Raw genomic sequence first — 22,106 nt, 5'->3', positions numbered from 1 at the left:
GAGGGCAGCACGCATGAGCTCTAAGGACAATTCTGTGGAGCAATCTAGGTGTTTTATACACCCTATGTTTCAGATAGAATTGTAATAGTCATTGCATCTCACCTAGCGATAACAGAGGTGTCAACTCCAAGAAAGAATCCCACAGAGCATCTGAGATAATAACAGAAGTCCCCCTCCCATTTCTACTGTATGGTTAATGGGAACTGGGTATATGCATTAGAGAATATAGCGCCATCCTTCAGGAGACAATATCCAGCAGGAGAGGATGGAAACTAGTGTTCAACACAGTAGTTCTAGCTTGGGTAGTGAGAGCAAGAGAGTCTTAGTTGCAAAAAATTGTAAAACGTGAACAGGAAAAATCCTTCCATCCAAAACCCCCCACTGATCACAAGAATACTAGCCCTATGTCACCCTTTTGCAAGACAGAGATGGAGTAATTTAAGGCTAGGTTCACACGGTAGAATTTCCGCGCCCGATTTCGTGGAATTGAATTCAAAGGGATGCTGCTACTCTGTGCATAGGGCGGAATTTCCGTGCCAGATGTGTTCGGCAGAGAAATTCCATTTTCTGTGTCCACACAAAGAATGATCACATTCATTCTTTGTGCGGAGTCCGCACGGAATGCATAGCCGTCTATGAGATGGCGCATTCCTCTGCGGTCTGCCGACGCCTGCACTCTCCGGAATACCCTAACTCAATACCCTGACTCATTCTTTATCTTCCATAAACAATAATGAATGGTTACACTGAATGAAATGTTTAACCCTTGGGTAGAGTCAAGTGGTGCATCTATGGCCCCAGTAATGTGGTACGGTTACCAACACTGGTCCACTACCAAGTAGAAATTGTGAACACTGTGGGTAGCTAAATGATGTTCTTGTTCTATATAAGATTCTTGTAATATGATTGTGGCAGTGCAAGTGGCTAAAGTAATCAAAAATTTAATATGTCATGTTAAGCTGATGAACTTTTAAAGCTCTGCTCTGTTCTTTTTTCCGATTTTTTTCCTTACCATTATTTCGTTAAAGCAGTCACTATTAACTACCACCACTTAACTGCCAGTCGTTCCGTCTCTGTTGATGATGACGAGGAAGAAGAAGATAAGCTTCACGCCATGCTATCCATGATCTCCTCTCGGAACCTCACAGCTCCTAAAATGATGAAAGGTTTTTATCTTTCTTCCCTCCTAAACCTCCCCACGTCTTGCTATGAAGAGGCAATGTTTCCCATTCAAAAGACAATTGTGGTGGCATTATCGGGCACACAGAACATAAAGTGTCATTGCATAGCCATGCTGGTTTCCTCTGCATTGCTAATAATACTGCATTACAGGATGTTTTAGTTAAATAACAGTGTTTTCTCTACATTGGTGATATACAGGCATGTCACTTACCATGTGCAGTTTACATATAGTTATAACTTACATATTAAGTTGTGCAACTTCATAGATACATTTTATAGCCTAGAGCTGCATTCATAGTTCTGCTGGTAATCACTAGAACCAGTCAAGCATGCATTGAGCCTAGAATGCTTGTGGTTATGTGTAATGAAGCATGTAGAATTGTGAAGCATTGGTACTATGATAGAACACTTCTATAATACATCATTTATTTTCTTGTAAATTCTCTGTATAAAAACAGCAGTATACAGAGATACAGTATTGGCTTATACAGTTCTGTCAACATCATATTTTGACATTGTACAATGTGGATACCCATTATTGCCAAGCACATAAGTTCAAATTCTGAAATGTGAAAAAGAAAAAAATCAATTTATAAATTATCTTATAGGGGTACTCCGGTGAAATTATTATTCTTTTTTTTTTAATCAAGTGGTGCCAGAAAGTTAAACAGATTTGTAAATTACTTCTATTTAAAAATCTTAATCCTTCCAGTAATTATCAGCTGCTGTATGCTCCACAGGAAGTTCTTTTCTTTTTAAATTTCTGTCTGACTTTCCAAAGCAGGTTAGGTTTGCTATGGAGATTTGATCCAGCTCTTAATAGTTCCTGACATGGAAAGAGGTGTCAGCAGAGAGCACTGTGGTCAGACAGAAAATAAATTTAAAAAGAAAATTAGAATACAGCAGCTAAAAAGTACTGGAAGGATTAAGATTTTTAAATAGAAGTAATTTAAAAATCTGTTTAACCTTCTTGTACCAGTTGATTTAAAAAGTATATAGTTTTTCTCCGGAGTACACCTTTAACTTCTTTTTCCATGTAAAATAAAACATTGGTTTTGGATATAGTTCAATAAAAAGGAGATTATTATAAAGATTGTTAAATAATGTTAAAAAATAGAATAGCATTTATTGTTGGATAAGGCTTAAGGGTTCGTGAACTCTTATTTACTGTTTAATTTGGTTCCACAGGTAAATCAACCAAAAAATACCTAAGTAAGATTGTTTTATGAACTTTGGTTGGTGTTATCTTAAGTTGACAAATCTTACTGAAGGATCAGGTACATGCTGCCCATAGAAGTATATAAAGGGTAATACCAAGGAGAAGCTAGTTGCAAAGTAAGACCGAGATAAAAAGCAATACACGAAGACATGACTGAAAGATCTAGTTCTCAGTGCTGGATTTACAGATTAGACTTCTCAGTGCAAATCTTGGAAGCAACTTTTTAAAGCTTTTTTTTTTTTTTTTTACTTTAGTAATACTTTTGTACAGGAATAAAATAAAACTAATATTTCACAAATATATTTTATAATGATTTAATTTGTAATACATTTACAATGACCAACATTTAACATGTCCTTATGTAAAATATCTGTTAAACATTGTAATAATTTTTACATGCAGAAATAGAACATTTATCATGTCAAACCCATTCTACTGTGTGTAATATCTCTAGCTTCTGTCAGAAGTGCAGATGATTAGAATGCTCATGTCTGCATGACAGCTTATAATGCTTTAAAATAACAGGAAGAATGCTTGCCTTACCAATCTCCTGCCACTCTTATGCTGAAGCTACCTTAGTCTCTTACTGGTCCCTATATACATGGCTCCAATGATAACTTTGCTGGGGACCCCGCTCCCCCATTGGTAGTATGCTATAATAAGGATCGAACAAAGATTAGGTTATTATGGCAGGTCCCCTGGATGTCAACAGTATATAACAACAGTCTAGGGCAGAATCATGGCAGCATTACTATCCCTTTATGTCTGCTGTCAGGAAAGCAAGAATTGGACATGTATGATAACATAGTGGTGTGAAATCCTGAGCGATTGCCCCTTTTTGACCTCTACAATCTGACTTTGAGGTCACTAATCATAGTGTGCAAACTTTACACAAACAGGTGTATATTTAAAATACCGTATATTTAGGTGTGCACTTTTTGTTTTTCTAGTTAAAAATATTTTTTTGTTGGTCAGAATTGGATTTGTTGAGGATGGAATATGTATTTAGTAAGCAAACTAAACCTACTAAACCTACCCATTCACCTTCAATCTCTCGTTCAACAATGTGGTTTTTATTCAGAACATGCAAATTTGAAAAATTTTACCAGGATACACAATGAAAAAGGATAAAATGATAAGGATCACCATTTCAGTGATGATAAAATCAAATCCACAAACACTCTTTTTCTATTGTATAGAGTAATAGAAAGCAATGCAAACATTGTGTCCTGCCTCCCGATAATGACATCACTATTGTTACAGGGTTTGCTTGCCCTTGTCTGCTGGTGTTTGCAACATGCTCGACCTTTGCATGTGGCCAATTTTGCAGCTATCCAAATGATGAATGGAACAAAATAATGAGGATGCTGTTCACTTATAATTCTTCAACGACTCCGGTACCTTTCATCTGGATCTTTAGGTTCTGTGGGGTTCTGATTTTCCATTTTGTAATCTTTTATTTAGACAAATAATTTCAGCTTTTTCTTGTGATTACTTTTTTATTCTTATTATGATTTTTTTTCTTGGGCCCGCGAAAAATATCTTGATTATTGCTAATATCTTAATTCAAACAATTGTGGCAGATGGCGGGGACATAATATCCTTCTTTTATACACTTAATTGATATAGTATAAAATGCAATTCAATTTTGGCCATCCAGCTCCCTCCCTGAAGAATTAAGGTGAAGAGCATTTTTTCATTAAAATTTGGCTTTCTTTAGCAGTTTTTATTTATAGATTTATTTTTTTGAATGTTGGCATGTTCTTGCATTGCTGTGAATTCATTTTGCCTGCCTGCACAAAACCCCTTCCCTTCTGACAAAAAATGTAATACCTGATGGTGGGGAATGTACATTTTTAGTTTTCCCAACATCTTAAAATATTTTTTCTGTTACTCGGAACAATATTAACATTATTAATTATATAATACTGGCAGAGCTTAAGACTCAAAGGGGGAAGGGGTGACTTCCACTTACACATATATTGCTTTTGCTACCCATGGTTGGTGCCCATTAACCAAGTCTTCTCATTGCACCTTGATTTGATGCATGAACCACCTACATTTCCCCACTGTATGGTTTCTCTCATGTTCCTCCTGCACATGTGCTGATTTTTTTATTATTTGGTTGAGGTGAGGTCTGCAATTCGGACCTCTTCCCATGGCTTCATCCCCTGCTGAAATGAATGGCTTAACTCAAACATTTGGGGATCTGGTTTATGTTGGTAACTTAATTCATGTCATGGGGAGAGCTGAAAGGCCTTTATAATTAAAGCTAAGTTTTACATTGAAATCTATTGAAAAATAAATGTTTTCCTAGGGTAAATGACCATGGTTACATTGTACTTTATTACATTTGTATCTGAAGTAAAGTTGTTCACGTGCACAGTCCATTACAAGTGTGAGCTCTGTTTTCAGTCTTTGTAAATAGGAATGTTTCCTTTTACTGACCACCAGTAGAAAGGTTACAAATCAAAAAAAGAATATATTAAAATATGAAATAGGCAGATTAGAAAATGTTAAATATTTTACATGCCAACCATTTTGTCTAGCATGATATGAAGTGATTATCCATTAAAAGGAGGTTAAAAGTTTCCGTATCCACAGAATAGTGGACAACTAGCTGACCAGTTGACCAGTGTAGAGAAACAAAGGTCCAGCACGATCAAATTCTTATAAAATATTGTTTTTCTTTATTCAAAGTTGCCAATAAAAACTTGTCCAGTACAAAAATAAACAATTTACCCATTTTGGTTTAGTTCAGCCTTAGGCATAGACATGATGGGGAGATTTATCAAAACCTGTCCAGAGGAAAAGTTGCTGAGTTGCCCATAGCAACCAACCAGATCGCTTCTTTCACTTTTGAAAAGCCCTCTGATAAATGAAAGAAGCGATCTGATTGGTTGCTATGGGCAACTCAGCAACTTTTCCTCTGGACAGGTTTTAATAAATCTCCCCCAATGTTTATGACTAAGGTTGATATAAGCTGAAAAGCGCAAGACATTTATTTTTGTACTAGACAAGTTTTTATTGTCAAATTTGAAAGACAGCATGTTATAAGTATTTATCATGACGGAATTTTGTTTCTCTATCTTGAAGTGCTGCCTGCGTAGTGTGTGGTCTGTCTGTGTTTGCAAAGTACTTGGGAACAGGTGAGCTGGCATTGGCTGCAGTAGCATTGTGCTGTTTTTCTGTAGTTGACCAATGTAGGTTTGACTGCTGGAATGCCCTCTGATCATGAAAATGAGGTCAATTCTCGACCACAACTTCTTTAATTCTTTATTGGATGTCTTAACATTGTGGAGAGCTGTAATTGGCTATACTTTGAAGTTGCATAATAAATGGAGCGTAAGCCAAGAATGTATGTGGTGATGGTCTTAGCTTTCAGACCTCCACTAATTGGCTAGTTATTGCCTATCCTGTGGATAGGACATAGCTTATAATCTTGGGATAACCCATTGAAGCTGGACCAACACAACAACTAAATTTTTCAACTCCACCATAAACATGCACGCTTGGCTCAGTGGAAATAAAGGAATAAACCAGACACTTCTGGTATGTTAAAATTTAACATGACCTATCCCTCTGTCCCCAAAAATATGTCAGCAGCAGACAGTCAGGAGACCCTGTACACATGAGACTACCTATTAGTCCTGCCAAAATTGGGTGGGAACTTATCTCATGTGTATAGCTGCTGATATTCCAGGGGAGGCCGTGTAGTATAGATGGCTATCCATGAAGTATGAGGATGACTTGAGTCCAGCAGCCACTACTATAGACCCCCCCCCCCTGATGTCCATACGCTAACAAGGCATATGAAAATAGATTGTGTTCATGACAGAACCCCTTTAAGATGTCATTATTAGGAAAAAAAAATACTGCTCAGTGCAAATGGGCAAACACGTTGCAAATCTGTATTGTCTTTCCTTGCACCCACCCAAAAAAGTGACAATATCCTCTTATAAACCCTCACCTATCAACTATATAATGTTGCTTGGTCACTTACATCTTCACTGAACAAAGAGATAAGTTAGTGACTAGTACAAATGACAGATACATCATTATTGAATGTACGTTCGTGTTCAACAACCGAGAATGTTTCAGAGCATTATTGTATTGGATTCATCCTGTCTTATGTATGATTGATATGTCTCTCCAGACTCCGGAGACGTGATGGAGATGCAAGGATTTGGTGCTAATCTTTTGCCCTTGCAGCTTAATGAGTATTCCAGTCAGGGATCATTGTGTCTGTCCTGCTCCACAGGAAGTTCTCCGTATGATATTTCCAGCTACTGTACCTGTGTCCATGACAGGTAAGACATTTTCATAGTCCCTGAGTCTGAATTAAATTTATATATGAATTTGGAACGTCACTGAAACAACAAAGTACTTACATTCATATAGGGCACTTTGCAAAAACATTGCTGTTTTTCTACCTATTTCAAGTTATTTTATATGTTTTTTTTTATTCATTCATATACCTAGCTTCTTAAATACTTCTGCTGGTTACGCTTAGCAACAGACAGAGGTCCAAGTCTGTTTTGATGTCAGACCTTTAACCACTTTAGCTTTAAGTGGATACTTGTTATCTGAGCTCACACCGTGCATTCTTCTCTGTAAAAGGAATATTAAATGTAAGAAACATGAAAGTAATTATAGCAATTCTATGTCTGTTGCAGATAAAGAGCAATTTTGCAATAGGAGAAAAGAATGAATAAGTCCTATCCTATAGTCTAATATTGCCCCCAGTTATGATAATTGAAATGATAAATTCCCCCATTGTGTTTACATAGTTATCAGATCATATACTGCCTGCTCTGAAATCTTCTTCTGTCCACAGGACACCGCTTAAGTTATTGTGTGAAAACATGAAAAGACAGATTGTTTCCAGAGCTTTCTATGGATGTAAGTCAATGTTTTTCTTCCTCATATGTCTTTCCATTGTTGAAAGTTAAAGCTGGTCCTATAAAGTTAGGCCCAAGGGTTGTACCATCAAAGACAGAACTCTGGCTCATTCTTTTTGTCAGATTTGTATAGCATAGAAGTTTCCTTCAGATTGTTGCCCCACTACAGGATAAGGGTTCTAGTCAACCAATGATATACCAAGCAGTACATGACACTGATGTAGCAGAGTTGAGAACATGTTTCAGTAGGCAAAGAAAAAAGTGGTCTACCAGGCGTCAAACACAATTGAGAGGAAAAAGAATACAATATTGTGCCCTGTCTGTCTTATGGCTTACAGCCACTTCCTGGCATCCGTGTCAGCCCCACCTAAATATGCAGAGGTGACTGATAGGGAGAGGAGATAGTGGTGTAGTACATATGGTTAAATACATGACTGAAGGATAGTCTGGGATGCTAAGGGAAAAGAGTCTACGATAGTTTGGAAATTAGTTTGGAAGGGAATGCAAAACATTCAGGAACAGCTTAGTGACCTTATCCTGGGTACATGAGGTTCCTGCAAGCAACAACTATTTGACTAGTGATTTGGGAGATTTTTTAAAGAAAGGAATAGATATAATTTTTTAAGATAAAAACATAAGAAAGTCATATTTGTGTGTCCTTACACAGCGGCTGTGATATCACAAGTAATTTTGAATCAGGTAAACTGCTGTGACATCATAATTAAGTTTTAATGAGGTAAACTGTTGTGACATCACAGTGGGTTTCAGTAATGTAAGCTACTGTGACTTTACAAGTGAGCAGCAGGCTAGTTGAGCATCTATGACATCATAATGTGTTTCCATCAGTTGAGCAGCTGTGACATCATGAGTGTATTTCAGTCAGTTGAGCAGCTGTGACATCTTGAGTGTATTTCAGTCAGTTAAGCAGCTGTGACATCATAAGTGTGTTTCCACCAGTTGAGATGCTGTGACATCACAACTAGTTTTAATCAGGTAAGCTCAGGGGTAAAGCACACCAAATTAGGCACTGGAAAATAAGGGGTTCAGGTACTGCTCTTGCTCAGGGGCCCACTGTTGTTGGTGTCTAGTGTCCACCCCTGCCCTGCTTAGATCCACTTTGCCTTATTCTCTCAAGCAACTTCTTTTCAGTCCCACACATCAACCACTTACAGATTGGTTTCTTTAACCCCTTTCCTGAATAGACAAAAAGAAAAAAAAATTGTTCATAAATTTGAAGCTATAAAGCATATTCTCACTCTTTGTAGGATTAACTTATTCTAAGCCCCTACTCTACAAGGCCAGGGCTGTATTTGCCATTAGGTACCTGTGGGCCTGTGCCTAGGGCAGAAGTGTTATGGAATCACCCTCATAGAGTGTATTCATTCGGAGTGCCTAGGGCAGCATAAGCTGTAAATATGGCCCTGTGCATCACTGTAGTAAAAAGAATGTGCAAAGTTAATTTCTGATCACTCAGAAGCATAAAATGGTTAAATAATCTCCATCTCACGAAATAACAAAGTGCACTAAATACATTGTGCAATAAACATAACTCAAGGGAAGACAATTTATGTTACCTCAGTTAATCCATACAAGGGGGCCCATACAAGTAGCGGTTTGTGCATTGTGGCTGGGAAATGTGTGGCAAAAACTGCACATGGCTTACTATACATTGCTACAGTTCGTCAATGTAATTTTTGACTGTGCGACACGTAAACTGCATGTCCTGCTTCAAATTAGATAAATAGGTGCACTGAGAAAACAGATGCTGACTCTCTCTTTGGGTCAAAGCAGTTTTCTGATTTATTGTATAGCACATTGTATAAGCATTCTAATTGGTTTGCGGACTACTTTACGTAAGCATTGCATCATATTCTCTCTGTGCCAAAAGGGGATGGATGGTCACACAGGGTGCAATACAGGATGCAACCTCCATTTTAGAAGAATTATCTTCATTTTACATATATTATCCTTAACAGTCCCCCTTGGAGATTATTATTGATTCCCTAACATCCCTAACAATTCCTCCAGTATTCCTCTTCTCCTGTGGTGGCAACAGCACATTCCTTACGTACGTTCCCCTGGTAACAGGATTTTGGTATACCAGAGGATATGTTTAAAGAACTGCAATAATAGGAAAGATGGATTCCAAACCCTGCCTTTACCTGATCCCGGCTTCAAACTTGTTGGGGACCCCCCTCGCGACTCCTATCACATCTATGTATATATATGTGTGTGTGGATCGGAACACCCTGGAACTGACCTCTTGGCCAGTGCTTGGTATATGTCCAGAGATTGACAAGGTCATGAGGTGAGATGATGTTAAAGGGCATGACTGCTTTTGTCAGGACACATTTACCTGTCCAGCTGGATTCCAGCCTGGTTCTAAGTTTGCAATTACCACATACAAAATAAACATCCTCAATCATCTCCCATGCTCCAGGACCAGGACTAACGCCATTTATGTTGTGAGTTAGTGACACACATATAGTACACAAACCCCTTATATAGTGGTACCCTTAGGACAGATCATGACCTGACATACATCAAAATCCCAGGTGGCTATAGGAGAGGAGGTATTTACCCAGAACACATAAGGTGAAGACTGTACTATGGCTACCAGCTATAACCCCAGTAACCACACACATAACATGGTAAATTTATTGATCTGGAACCAGGCTGCTCTTGAACCTCTTGCAATGAAATGCATGGATCCAGGTGGGCTTCCCTTCTAACTTGACTGAGGTGGGTGTTGTTAACAGAACCTGGTACGGACTTTCATGTCTGGGTTCAAGAGTGTTCCTAATGTGTTTCTTTGTCAAGATCCAGTCTCCAGGCTTGAAGGAATCTGAGCCTTCGATGAGATCAGGATCTGGAAGGAATAAAAGACTCGACCATGTATGTTAGACAGTTGTTTGTTAATTTCAGCAACATATTTGGCCATTGAGTCATTTGTCAACTGCATTTGTTGTGGGTAATAGACCCCTAATCTAGGACTGGACCTGAACAATATCTCATATGGAGTTGACTTGTGTGGGGGCTTCGTGTGTGCCTTACACTAAACAGGGCTATTGGTAGACTAAGCACCATATTCATGTCTGTCTCTCTGGTCATTTTGAGCAGTTTTGATTTTAGTATACGGTGTGAGTTGGCTCAGTCCTTCCTGGGTTGCATTCTGCACAGATGAGACAGGCTTGACAGTACTTGACCAGGGCTGGTGTGATTTCTAGAGCAATTCACAATTTGCTTATCAGATCCTTCATGATGGTTTTGGACAGATGAGTGGGTCCAAGGGCCAGGGCTGCAATCATTGGATACAATGCTTGGGGTAGGCACACTGTCTTCTCCAGATCCTTCCAGAGATGCTCCTCTCTTCTTTCACATTTCCTTCTCCTCCTGACTTGCTTGTTCTTGCATCTTCTCCAATGGCTCCCATGAGACTTGCTGTGGATCCTCTTGTTGGGTTGCCGTCAAACAGACAGCAGTCTCTTCCTTTCCTTTCCCTCTTCTTTCTCTCCCACTTCCGCCTTCTTTGATGCTTGATCCACCAGTGCATTCCCTCTTGCCTCAGTAGTGTTTGTTCTGGTATGGGGCTTGACCATGATCATCGCTACCTGTTTTGGCAGTAGTAATGCTCACATTAATTCCGCACCATTTTTCAAGCATTTTTCAAAGCCCGTAATTCAACCTCTTGGGCAGACTGATCTGGCTGTAACTGTTCCATGTGCAACACTTGGTGCTCAGACATTACTGAAAAGCCAGAATGATGCCTACCCTTGTCATCAGCAAACCAGGAGCCATCCACTAACATCACGTGGTAGGAGGTGGTCTGTCTTCAGTGTCCATCAATGTGAGGCAGTCATGTGGTTCTCCACCATAAAAGGATTCTGTGGAAGCCTAGAGGTCTTGTTCTTGAAGCACTTCTGCCGTGAGGTCAATTTAGTTTTCTCCATTCTCCTGCCAATACTCACCCCTTGGAAGAGGAAGAAGTGCAGCTGGGTTAAGCATGTGACCGCGTTGAATTTAGATGTTGTCTGGGAGCAGTAGGCTGCACTGGAGCCATAGGTAACAAGCAGCAGTGAGGTGCCGTGGTTGAGTCTGTTGGAGAATGGCTGAGATATCATGAGGAGCCAGAACTGTAAGAGGGTGTCCAAGCACTATGTCAGAGGGGACATCAAGGAGAGAACTGGCTGCGTGCACAGCCCTATTCCTTTATTGATTATCCATAAAATAAGAAAAAGGTAAAAAAGTGCAAAAAATCAAACGTGCATGGTGAGTTAAAATCTCACGTCCACCGACGCGTTTCGGGCTGTCAAAAGCCCTTAATCTTGGTGTATGATCTACATACTTCGAACTGCTTATATACACTGACAACCTTATCACAGGTCACATGATCAGAGGCCACATGACCCTACACATCTGATGCTTAATTGACCTAAACTTATTATGAACCACATATCACGGCCACAAGGTAAACTAATATATTGACCCTAAAAATAGATAGGCAACATGAGTATCAATAGATATATGCCAGGTCATTTCTATAATTCATCCCTGCTGGAAATCTAGTTTCCAGCATAAGAATCCAATATGCCTCACGTTTAAGCAATAGGCGGGTCCAGTCTCCACCTCGTTGAGGAGGGGAAACCCTTTCAATGCCGCATACTTCAATGAAGTCTGAATTACCCTGGTGGACCTCGGCTATATGTCTAGACAAACCAGACATTGAGCGTGAGTTAAAAAACGCAATGTGTGCATTATGCATATGTTCATATATGCGTTTTTTCAGTTTCCTAGTTGTGCAACCTACGTATTGTTTCTTACACTCTTTACATGTAGCCACATAAATTACATGTGTAGTGTCACAATTAAGAAATGATTTGATGGGGTATTTTTTGCCATTCATGATGGAAGCAAAGGTATTGGATTTACAGGCATATCGGCAGAGATTGCATCTGTTTTTTGCACACTAAAAAAAAAAACCTTTAAATGTAACCACGTATTGTCTTGAGATTTGTGTGTAAAGTCACTAGGGGACAATTGGTTGCGCAGAGTGCGACCTCTTTTTGCCACAATGTTAACGCCTTCTTGAAGAACATTGTACAATGTATCATCTTCATAAAGAACAGGTAAGTTTTGCAACATAATGGATTTTATCTGTGAAAACTGCATACTGTATTGTGTTGAGAATGTAACTCTGCCACCATTTGATGTATCTTTTTTATGGCTGTTACATAATAACTCATCCCTGTCTTTATGTTGAGCTATGCGTTTGGCTCTAGTTAGAGTAGATTTTGAGTATCCCCTTTTTAATAACCTGTCATCTATATCTTTACTCGTTTGTTCAAAGATTTCTTTGGTGGATGATGCCCTTTTTGCTCGAATGTATTCTCCAACAGGTAGATTGCGGGTTACATGACGGGGATGACAGCTATCTGCGAACAAAATACTGTTGCCAGATGTGGGCTTTCTGTAAAGGCTCGTACAAATTCCTTCTTGAGGATCTCCTTTCAAATTAACATCCAAAAAATTGATGCCTATACCACCCCATTCAGTGGTGAATTTTAAATTCAAATCATTATGATTAATATGCTTCAAAAACATTGCGTTTTTTAACTCACGCTCAATGTCTGGTTTGTCTAGGCATATAGCCGAGGTCCACCAGGGTAATTCAGACTTCATTGAAGTATGCGGCATTGAAAGGGTTTCCCCTCCTCAACGAGGTGGAGACTGGACCCGCCTATTGCTTAAACGTGAGGCATATTGGATTATTATGCTGGAAACTAGATTTCCAGCAGGGATGAATTATAGAAATGACCTGGCATATATCTATTGATACTCATGTTGCCTATCTATTTTTAGGGTCAATATATTAGTTTACCTTGTGGCCGTGATATGTGGTTCATAATAAGTTTAGGTCAATTAAGCATCAGATGTGTAGGGTCATGTGGCCTCTGATCATGTGACCTGTGATAAGGTTGTCAGTGTATATAAGCAGCTCGAAGCATGTAGATCATACACCAAGATTAAGGGCTTTTGACAGCCCGAAACGCGTCGGTGGACGTGAAATTTTAACTCACCATGCACGTTTGATTTTTTGCACTTTTTTAGCTTTTTCTTATTTTATGGATAATCAATAAAGGAATTTTTTACTTCCAAGTGGAGCTGGAGCTTCCCCGTTTCCTCCCCTCTCCCCTCCCCCCACCTCTCTTTGGACAAAGGTGTATTACATGGGGACATTATCAGTATGATTGCACCACTTTCAAGTAGAGACTTGACTTGCTTAGAGATGGCAGTAAATTGTTGGACAGACAGCGGGTACTGTGGCTTGTAAGGTAGGACATTTGGATCTTTCAATGTCACATGGACTGGCGGTACCTTCATGTGGCCAATGTCATGTGGACCGGTGGTCCACAGATGGGCTGGAATAGTTGAGATGACATGTTGGAGCAACTCATCAGGCGTCATGGTGATAGCAGGATCTGAGCAAATGGCCATGAGAAGGCAGGTTTCCTCTGGGTCCAGTTTTGAGCTGAGGGTGACAGTGCCATCTTCTTGGAATTGTATGTTAGCCCGGACTTTCTGCAAGAGATCAGTACCCAGTAGGTTGAAAGGACAGGTGCGGCTAATTCCAAACTTTGGTACAGTGCTAGAGGGCAGGTAAACCTGCGGCGATGTAACCGGGAGAGGGTGCGTAATAGAGTTTGCTGAACAGTCCCCTCAACTCCTGTATAAGGAAGCTGCATATCAGTAAGCCAGGTGGGAGGTATGGCCTGATCACGTAGAACGCTGTGATCTGCACCAGTGTTTACCAGGAAGGGAAGTCCCCGCCCTCCCACTGTGAGTGTTACTTGTGGAGTTGGGTTGGCAGGTGGAGTTTTTAGGGCCATACACAAAGTTTATTTTCCTGTCACTGACTTACCGGCTTCCTATGCTGTTGTGGAGGGAGGTGTCCGTTTGTTGGAATCCTGTGCAGCTTTGTGCGTGGCCCATAGGTGACGACTGCGGCAATTCCTCTTTATGTGGCCAGGTTTGCCGCACCCATAACAACATCTGGCTGGGGGCGGATCCTCAGGACTTCCTGTCATGACTGCCAGCATGGCTGTCTTTTGCTTCTTAGTGGAGACCTCCAATCCCTTTGCTATCTGCACCAGGGCTTGCATGTCTAGCATTCTCCATTCGGGGCAGCAAGAGGTCAGGGTCTTGTTGATGCCGGGACGTAGACCATCAACAAATGTGTGAACTAATAACTTTCTATGAGTAGGTTCGTGTAAAATACTTTTGAAGCCTATGAGCACATTTTTCGACTCTCTCTGCCTTTTCTTGACTCACATCCCGTAAGGACGTGGTTTGTTCAGCCAAGCACTTCCTAGCCCAGTACTCCAGTTGTTTGACAAATTCACTGCCAAATTCACTGGTCCTGGTGTCATATCCTCCATTAGGTTCAGTGACTTGGTCTAGGATTATGTCAGAGTTGTCTCTGACTTTAGCCTGTACCATACTTTTCATATCAGACCAGGTGCATCCATATGTCTGATTGTAACACTCACGTTTCAGTAGACTGGAATACTGATGATAGTGGATCCGCTGGACCTGTGTGGTAGATGACTCGGATCGTACCAGGGAGCGGAGTCTAAGGTGCCGCTGGATTTCACCAGAGCCCGCCGCAAAGCGGGATGGACTTGCTGCGGCACCCAGGTCGCTACCCCTGGCACGGCTTGAGCACACAGGCGGCTCAGGAGATTCGAGGCACAGGTGGGGTAAGGCAACTCGTGGTCAGGACAGCAGAAGGTCAGGGCTGGCGGCACAGTAGCGTAATCAAGAACGTAGCAAGTGGTCAGGAGGCAGACGGCAAAGTAGCAAGGTCACGGAGCAAAGGCAAGGCAACTCTCAGGAACGCTTTCTCTCAGGCAACAAAGATCCGGCAGGGAAGTGTGGGAGGGGGAGGAGTTTATCAATTATTATTGTAACCCTCGACCAGAAAAAATTGTTTACTTCTCACGGTTTTAGTGGCAAGAATCTCTGAAGTTCAGTGTAGAATTCAATCTTTTCTTTATGCAATACACCCACTTGCATGAAGATAGATTCTGTACGGAAGGGAACCATACAGTCCAGATTTTGTCCATTAACAGAGGAGATGAACAAGGGCTTGGCAAGCCGAGTGACAGAAAGATGATACTTGTGGACCAATGAAGCATCAATAAAGTCACCTGCTGGTCCAGAATCCAAAAATGTTGTAGTACTGAAGGAAGACTTGGCTGTAGAGAAGACTTGTACAGAAATAGTAAAGCATGGAGAGGTAGTATTCATACCCAGGGACGCCTCTCCCACGTACTCTAGGTGCGGGCGTTTGCCGGACGCTGTGGGCGAACTGTGCAGTCCTTGAGGAAGTGCTCCAGGCTAGCACAATACAAGCACAAATTCTCACTACGTCGTCGTGACCTCTCCTATTGTGTAAGACGAGAACAATCCACTAGCATAGCCTCGTTGGCAACAGGCGCAGGAAACTGAAGAGGTGGATGTTGAAACACAGGTTCCAGACGAGGATATCTCCGTGTTCGGGCTGGTTCCCTCTCTAAGCACAGTTCCTCCTGTCTCTCAGCAAAACACACATCAATGTATGTGGCCAAGTGGATAAGTTCAGTCATATAAGATGGAGGATCACGTGCTGCGACGGCATCTTTAATCCTGCTTGACAGTCCTTTTTTGAATGTGGCACACAAGGCCTCATCATTCAATGAGAGTTCTGAGGCTAGACTGCGGAATTGAACCACGTAGTCACCAACGGAAAAATTCCCTTGACAGAGGTTCAGCAAAGCCATCTTAGCAGAAGAGGCACGTGCGAACATTGCAAAATTCTGCCAAAAAAGCCAACAAATTGGAGGATACTGGATCACCATGGTCCGAAAGGGGTATAGCCCAGGCCAGGGCTTTTCCGGACAGTAAACTAATGATGGTGTTGCCCAAGGGAGATTAAAAGACCAGCCTGGGGGGTTGGCTGGAGTAAAGATGGCATCGCAGCAGGGAAAGGGGTGGGACTGTTTACAGTGTAGCAGTGTGGGCATGAAACTCCACAGAAAAAACAGGTGTCTCGGAAAGATGGGTTCTGTTTGTCACATACATTACATACCAACTTAGGAATTAATTTCAAATGTCTGCTACATACTGCACGGGAGTACAGTTTCCCTTCCGCACATTTAATTTACTGTCCATTTCTTGTACTGACTGGAGACTTCTCTCACAGCTCCCTATGTGTATTGTAACTGTGATTTCGCCATTAGACAGACACCTGGCTATCTCTACTGCTCTTGCCTTCTCCCCATCTGTCCTTGAATCAGACACCGGGCTGACTTCAATACAGGAATATGAGAAACGCCTCACATCACGGAAGTTTCAATATCACACAGGAGTAAGATTTACCCGCATAATTCACAGAACATCAACCTCCTCTCAGAATGGGGTTCTTACTCTCGACCCTCGAAGATGCATTCTGCTTGCCGTGCCTCCCACACCAGACATCAGATTAACCTTAACAACAGGACACTATCAGAGGTAAGATTACTGATTTTCTTACCCTGATTTACGGGCTGCAGTCCCAGTGTCCATTGAAAGGTTATCCTGTCCTCCGGCGTGCGGGGATGCTCGGCCAGTGGTGACCACCTCAAGCCCCACATTCGGGTGCCACTGTTTTGGATGCATTCCAAGTGACCACTCTAGGTTGATGTCCAGCTCCAAATGAGATAAATACGTGCACGGAGAAAACAGATGCTGACTCTCTGTTTAGGTCAAAGCAGTTCTCTGATTTATTGTATAGCGTACACACAAGATATATCCTTCAGTAGGGCGTAGCACATTATGTAAGTATTCTAATGGGTTAGCAGACTACTTTACGTAAGCATTGCATCATATTCTCTATGTGCCAAAAGGGGATGGTCACACAGGGCGTAATACAGGATGTAACCTCCATTTTAGAAGAATGATCTTCAGTTCACATATATTATCGATAACAGCCAAAAATGCATCACTGTAATCTGTGGTAAAACCGCCATGCATACAAGCACCCTTTGATAACTACACTTCTCTCTGTAACAACTATTGAGTATTTAAAGGAGATTTGCAGTGTTAGACACATATCCCCTATCCGCAGGATAGAGGATACGTTTCTGATCGAGGGGGTCCGAATGCTGGGACTCCTCTGTGATCTCCTGTACGGGGCCCCGGCTCGCCGCGGTCAACACGCCCCCTCGATGTATCTCTATGGGAGAGGCGAAGATGCACCGTTTGTGCATCTCTGACTCTCCCATAGAGCTGTATGGAGGGGGGTGGGAGGGTGTTGTGGACCTCAGTGAGGTCGATGACACATGCATTAGCCCCCGTATGGGAGATCGTGGGGGGTCCCATCGGTTGGACCCCCCGCGATCAGGCACTTATCCCATATCCTACGGTCTTACACTGCAGTACTCCTTTAATCTCTAATAAACTGAAATGGATCAGCTAACTGAAATATCAGGTTACAGAACAGGGACTGGTGGCTGGAGAGAGACGGAGGCAGCCAGAGAGGCACACAGGATGTCCAGAAGTTTGTTTAGTATTAGATCTAACGCAAGGGCTCCATTCACAGCTTTCTCTGCCCTGCTTAGATTCAGTTTGTCGTCTTCTTTTAATAAAATATCAAACCTCTTTGTAAGAAATTCTTAGCAGTCTGACGCATTAAACAATCTTCATTTAACAAAACAAAAAATTGATGTTTCTAGAAGCTTTCATTTTGACCATTTGTGAATTGAACTTTACAAATGCAAGTGAACGAAATATATTGTACAATAAATCCAACCCAAGGAAAGACTATTTATTTGTGTTACCTCAACTTGAACCCCTTATTCTGTTCAACAAGGGGGCCAATACAAGTAGTGGTTCATGCTGTGTGGATACTGTATATCCCAATTTTTTATGTTTTCATGTCATGCACTCCTTGTTTTTTAATTTGGAGATATAATAAAGTTGTGGTTTTAATTACTCCAGATGGATGCTATCTTGATCACAATGTATACAAAACCTGACATTAAAGGGGTACTCCACCGCACACATCTTATCCCCTATCCAAAGGGCCCCCTGCGATCACTGGGCCGGCAGCCGCAACGTCCGGAACACGGAAGCTTGCAGCTTCTGCGTTCGTGACTTCACACCACGCCCCCTCCATTCATGTCTATTGAAGGGGGCGTAACGACTCGTACAGAGCAGTCATCGGGCTCGGAATGGAGTTCGCTCCGTGACCCGAATGACAGGGGTGCCAGCCTGGAGATCCTGGGAGGTCCCCAGTGGCGGGACCCCCGCGATCTAACATCTTATCCCCCTATCCTTTGGATAGGGGAAAAGATGTGTGCGACGGAGTACCCCTTTAAATCCCACCCAGAAGGCAGTTCAAAACTGAAATGAAAACAGATTCTAAGAAGACATATTTATAATTTCATTTGGAAACAGAAATCTGTCTTTTTTTGGGGGTTTCTTCAGTTTTGACAAATGACCCATTGTTACAGAAGTGACATCTCACTTTATTGGCTTATCCAAATGCTGCTTTTTAAAAATACATTTATTCATTATTTTACAGTGTGTGGAAAATATTAATCTTGGTTCTGTCCAGCATTGTAACGCTACTGGTATTTCCAAAAACAGCCATAAGCTCAAAAGTTTGACTGGATCTGAAACTGGAACTGATAAATGTGCCCTATGTGCTACTGATATGAGAACATATGAACTGTCACGATGCCGGCTGGCAGGTAGTGGATCCTCTGTGCCAGAGAGGGATTGGCGTGGACCGTGCTAGTGGATCGGTTCTAAGTCACTACTGGTTTTCACCAGAGCCCGCCGCAAAGCGGGATGGTCTTGCTGCGGCGGTAGTGACCAGGTCGTATCCACTAGCAACGGCTCACCTCTCTGGCTGCTGAAGATAGGCGCGGTACAAGGGAGTAGACAGAAGCAAGGTCGGACGTAGCAGAAGGTCGGGGCAGGCAGCAAGGATCGTAGTCAGGGGCAACGGCAGGAGGTCTGGAACACAGGCTAGGAACACACAAGGAAACGCTTTCACTGGCACGATGGCAACAAGATCCGGCAAGGAAGTGCAGGGGAAGTGAGGTGATATAGGGAAGTGCACAGGTGAAGACACTAATTGGAATCACTGCGCCAATCAGCGGCGCAGTGGCCCTTTAAATCGCAAAGACCCGGCGCGCGCGCGCCCTAGGGAGCGGGGCCGCGCGCGCCGGGACATGACCGAGGGAGAGCGAGTCAGGTACGGGAGCCGGGGTGCGCATCGCGAGCGGGCGCTACCCGCATCGCGAATCGCATCCCGGCTGGAAGCGGAATCGCAGCGCCCCGGGTCAGTGGATCTGACCGGAGCGCTGCAGCGGGGAGAGTGTAGCGAGCGCTCCGGGGAGGAGCGGGGACCCGGAGCGCTCGGCGTAACAGTACCCCCCCCCCTTGGGTCTCCCCCTCTTCTTAGAGCCTGAGAACCTGAGGAGCAGACTTTTGTCTAGGATGTTGTCCTCAGGTTCCCAGGATCTCTCTTCAGGACCACAACCCTCCCAGTCCACTAAAAAAAAAGTTTTCCCTCTGACCTTTTTAGAAGCTAAGATCTCTTTGACGGAGAAGATGTCCGAGGAGCCGGAAACAGGAGTGGGAGGAACAGATTTGGGAGAAAAACGGTTGAGGATGAGTGGTTTAAGAAGAGAAACGTGAAAGGCATTAGGGATACGAAGAGAAGGAGGAAGAAGAAGTTTGTAAGAGACAGGATTAATTTGACACAAAATTTTGAAAGGACCAAGATAGCGTGGTCCCAACTTGTAGCTAGGGACACGGAAGCGGACATATTTAGCGGAGAGCCATACCTTGTCTCCAGGGGAAAAAACGGGAGGAGCTCTTCTTTTCTTATCCGCGAACTTCTTCATGCGTGATGAAGCCTGTAAGAGAGAATTTTGGGTCTCTCTCCATATGATGGAAAGGTCACGAGAAATTTCATCCACAGCGGGCAGACCAGAGGGCAAGGGGGTAGGGAGGGGGGGAAGAGGGTGACGGCCGTACACCACGAAAAATGGGGATTTGGAGGAAGATTCAGAGACTCTGAAGTTATACGAGAATTCGGCCCATGGAAGGAGATCTGCCCAGTCATCCTGGCGGGAGGAAACAAAATGTCGCAAATAATCACCCAAGACCTGGTTAATTCTTTCTACTTGTCCATTGGACTGGGGATGATATGCGGAAGAAAAATTTAATTTAATCTTGAGTTGTTTACAGAGAGCCCTCCAGAATTTAGACACGAATTGGACGCCTCTATCCGAGACGATCTGCGTAGGCAACCCGTGAAGACGAAAAATGTGTACAAAAAATTGTTTAGCCAACTGAGGCGCTGAAGGAAGACCAGGAAGAGGGATGAAATGTGCCATTTTGGAGAATCGATCAACGACCACCCAAATAACAGTGTTGCCACGGGAAGGGGGTAAATCAGTAATAAAATCCATACCAATCAGAGACCAAGGCTGTTCGGGGACAGGCAGGGGATGAAGAAAACCAGCGGGCTTCTGGCGAGGAGTCTTATCCCGGGCACAGATAGTGCAGGCTCGCACAAAGTCCACAACATCCGTCTCCAGAGTCGGCCACCAATAGAAGCGGGAGATGAGTTGCACAGATTTCTTGATGCCCACATGACCTGCGAGATGGGAGGAGTGACCCCATTTGAGGATTCCGAGGCGTTGGCGTGGAGAAACAAAGGTCTTTCCTGGAGGAGTTTGCCTGATGGAGGCTGGAGAAGTGGAGATCAGGCAGTCAGGTGGAATGATGTGTTGCGGAGAGAGTTCAACTTCAGAGGCATCCGAGGAACGAGAGAGAGCATCGGCCCTAATGTTCTTATCGGCAGGACGAAAGTGAATCTCAAAATTAAATCGGGCAAAGAACAGAGACCACCGGGCCTGGCGAGGATTCAGCCGTTGGGCAGACTGGAGGTAGGAGAGGTTCTTGTGGTCGGTGTAAATAATAACTGGAAATCTTGATCCCTCCAGCAGATGCCTCCATTCCTCAAGTGCTAATTTAATGGCTAGAAGCTCTCGATCCCCGATGGAGTAGTTCCTCTCCGCCGGAGAGAAGGTCCTAGAAAAAAAACCACAAGTGACAGCATGCCCGGAAGAATTTTTTTGTAGAAGAACAGCTCCAGCTCCCACTGAGGAGGCATCAACCTCCAATAGGAAGGGTTTGGAAGGGTCAGGTCTGGAGAGCACGGGAGCCGAAGAAAAGGCAGACTTGAGTCGTTTAAAGGCGTCTTCCGCTTGAGGAGGCCAAGACTTGGGATCGGCATTTTTTTTGGTTAAAGCCACGATAGGAGCCACAACGGTAGAAAAATGTGGAATAAATTGCCTGTAATAATTGGCGAACCCCAAAAAGCGTTGGATAGCACGGAGTCCGGAGGGGCGTGGCCAATCTAAGACGGCAGAGAGTTTGTCTGGATCCATTTGTAGTCCCTGGCCAGAGACCAAATATCCTAGAAAAGGAAGAGATTGGCATTCAAACAGACATTTCTCAATTTTGGCATAGAGTTGATTGTCACGAAGTCTCTGAAGAACCATACGGACATGCTGGCGGTGTTCTTCTAGATTGGCAGAAAAAATTAGGATATCGTCCAGATATACAACAACACAGGAGTATAACAGATCACGAAAAATTTCATTAACAAAGTCTTGGAAGACAGCAGGGGCGTTGCACAGGCCAAAGGGCATGACCAGATACTCAAAGTGTCCATCTCTGGTGTTAAATGCCGTTTTCCACTC

The 22,106-nt window shown here is 42.8% G+C and overlaps 1 protein-coding gene across 6 annotated transcripts in view; it reads left to right on the top strand.

Moving 5' to 3' along the window:
- SGSM2 (small G protein signaling modulator 2) overlaps positions 1–22,106 on the top strand; it is a 469,837-nt gene that overhangs the window by 411,795 nt on the left and 35,936 nt on the right. For 2 of the 6 annotated variants that reach the window (XM_056558465.1, XM_056558463.1), the window contains exons 12-14: positions 1,032–1,166; positions 6,558–6,711; positions 7,239–7,303. In XM_056558465.1, the coding sequence (XP_056414440.1) occupies positions 1,032–1,166; positions 6,558–6,711; positions 7,239–7,303 (354 nt within the window). Of the gene's footprint in view, positions 1–1,028; positions 1,167–6,557; positions 6,712–7,238; positions 7,304–22,106 lie in introns of all 6 variants that reach the window. The other 4 variants (XM_056558464.1, XM_056558462.1, XM_056558468.1 and 1 more) reach the window with 2 other exon arrangements.

The sequence above is a fragment of the Hyla sarda genome, chromosome 2 (genome assembly GCF_029499605.1).
Source record: "Hyla sarda isolate aHylSar1 chromosome 2, aHylSar1.hap1, whole genome shotgun sequence".
Taxonomy (NCBI): domain Eukaryota; kingdom Metazoa; phylum Chordata; class Amphibia; order Anura; family Hylidae; genus Hyla; species Hyla sarda.
This window is presented reverse-complemented; position numbering and strand designations above follow the sequence as displayed.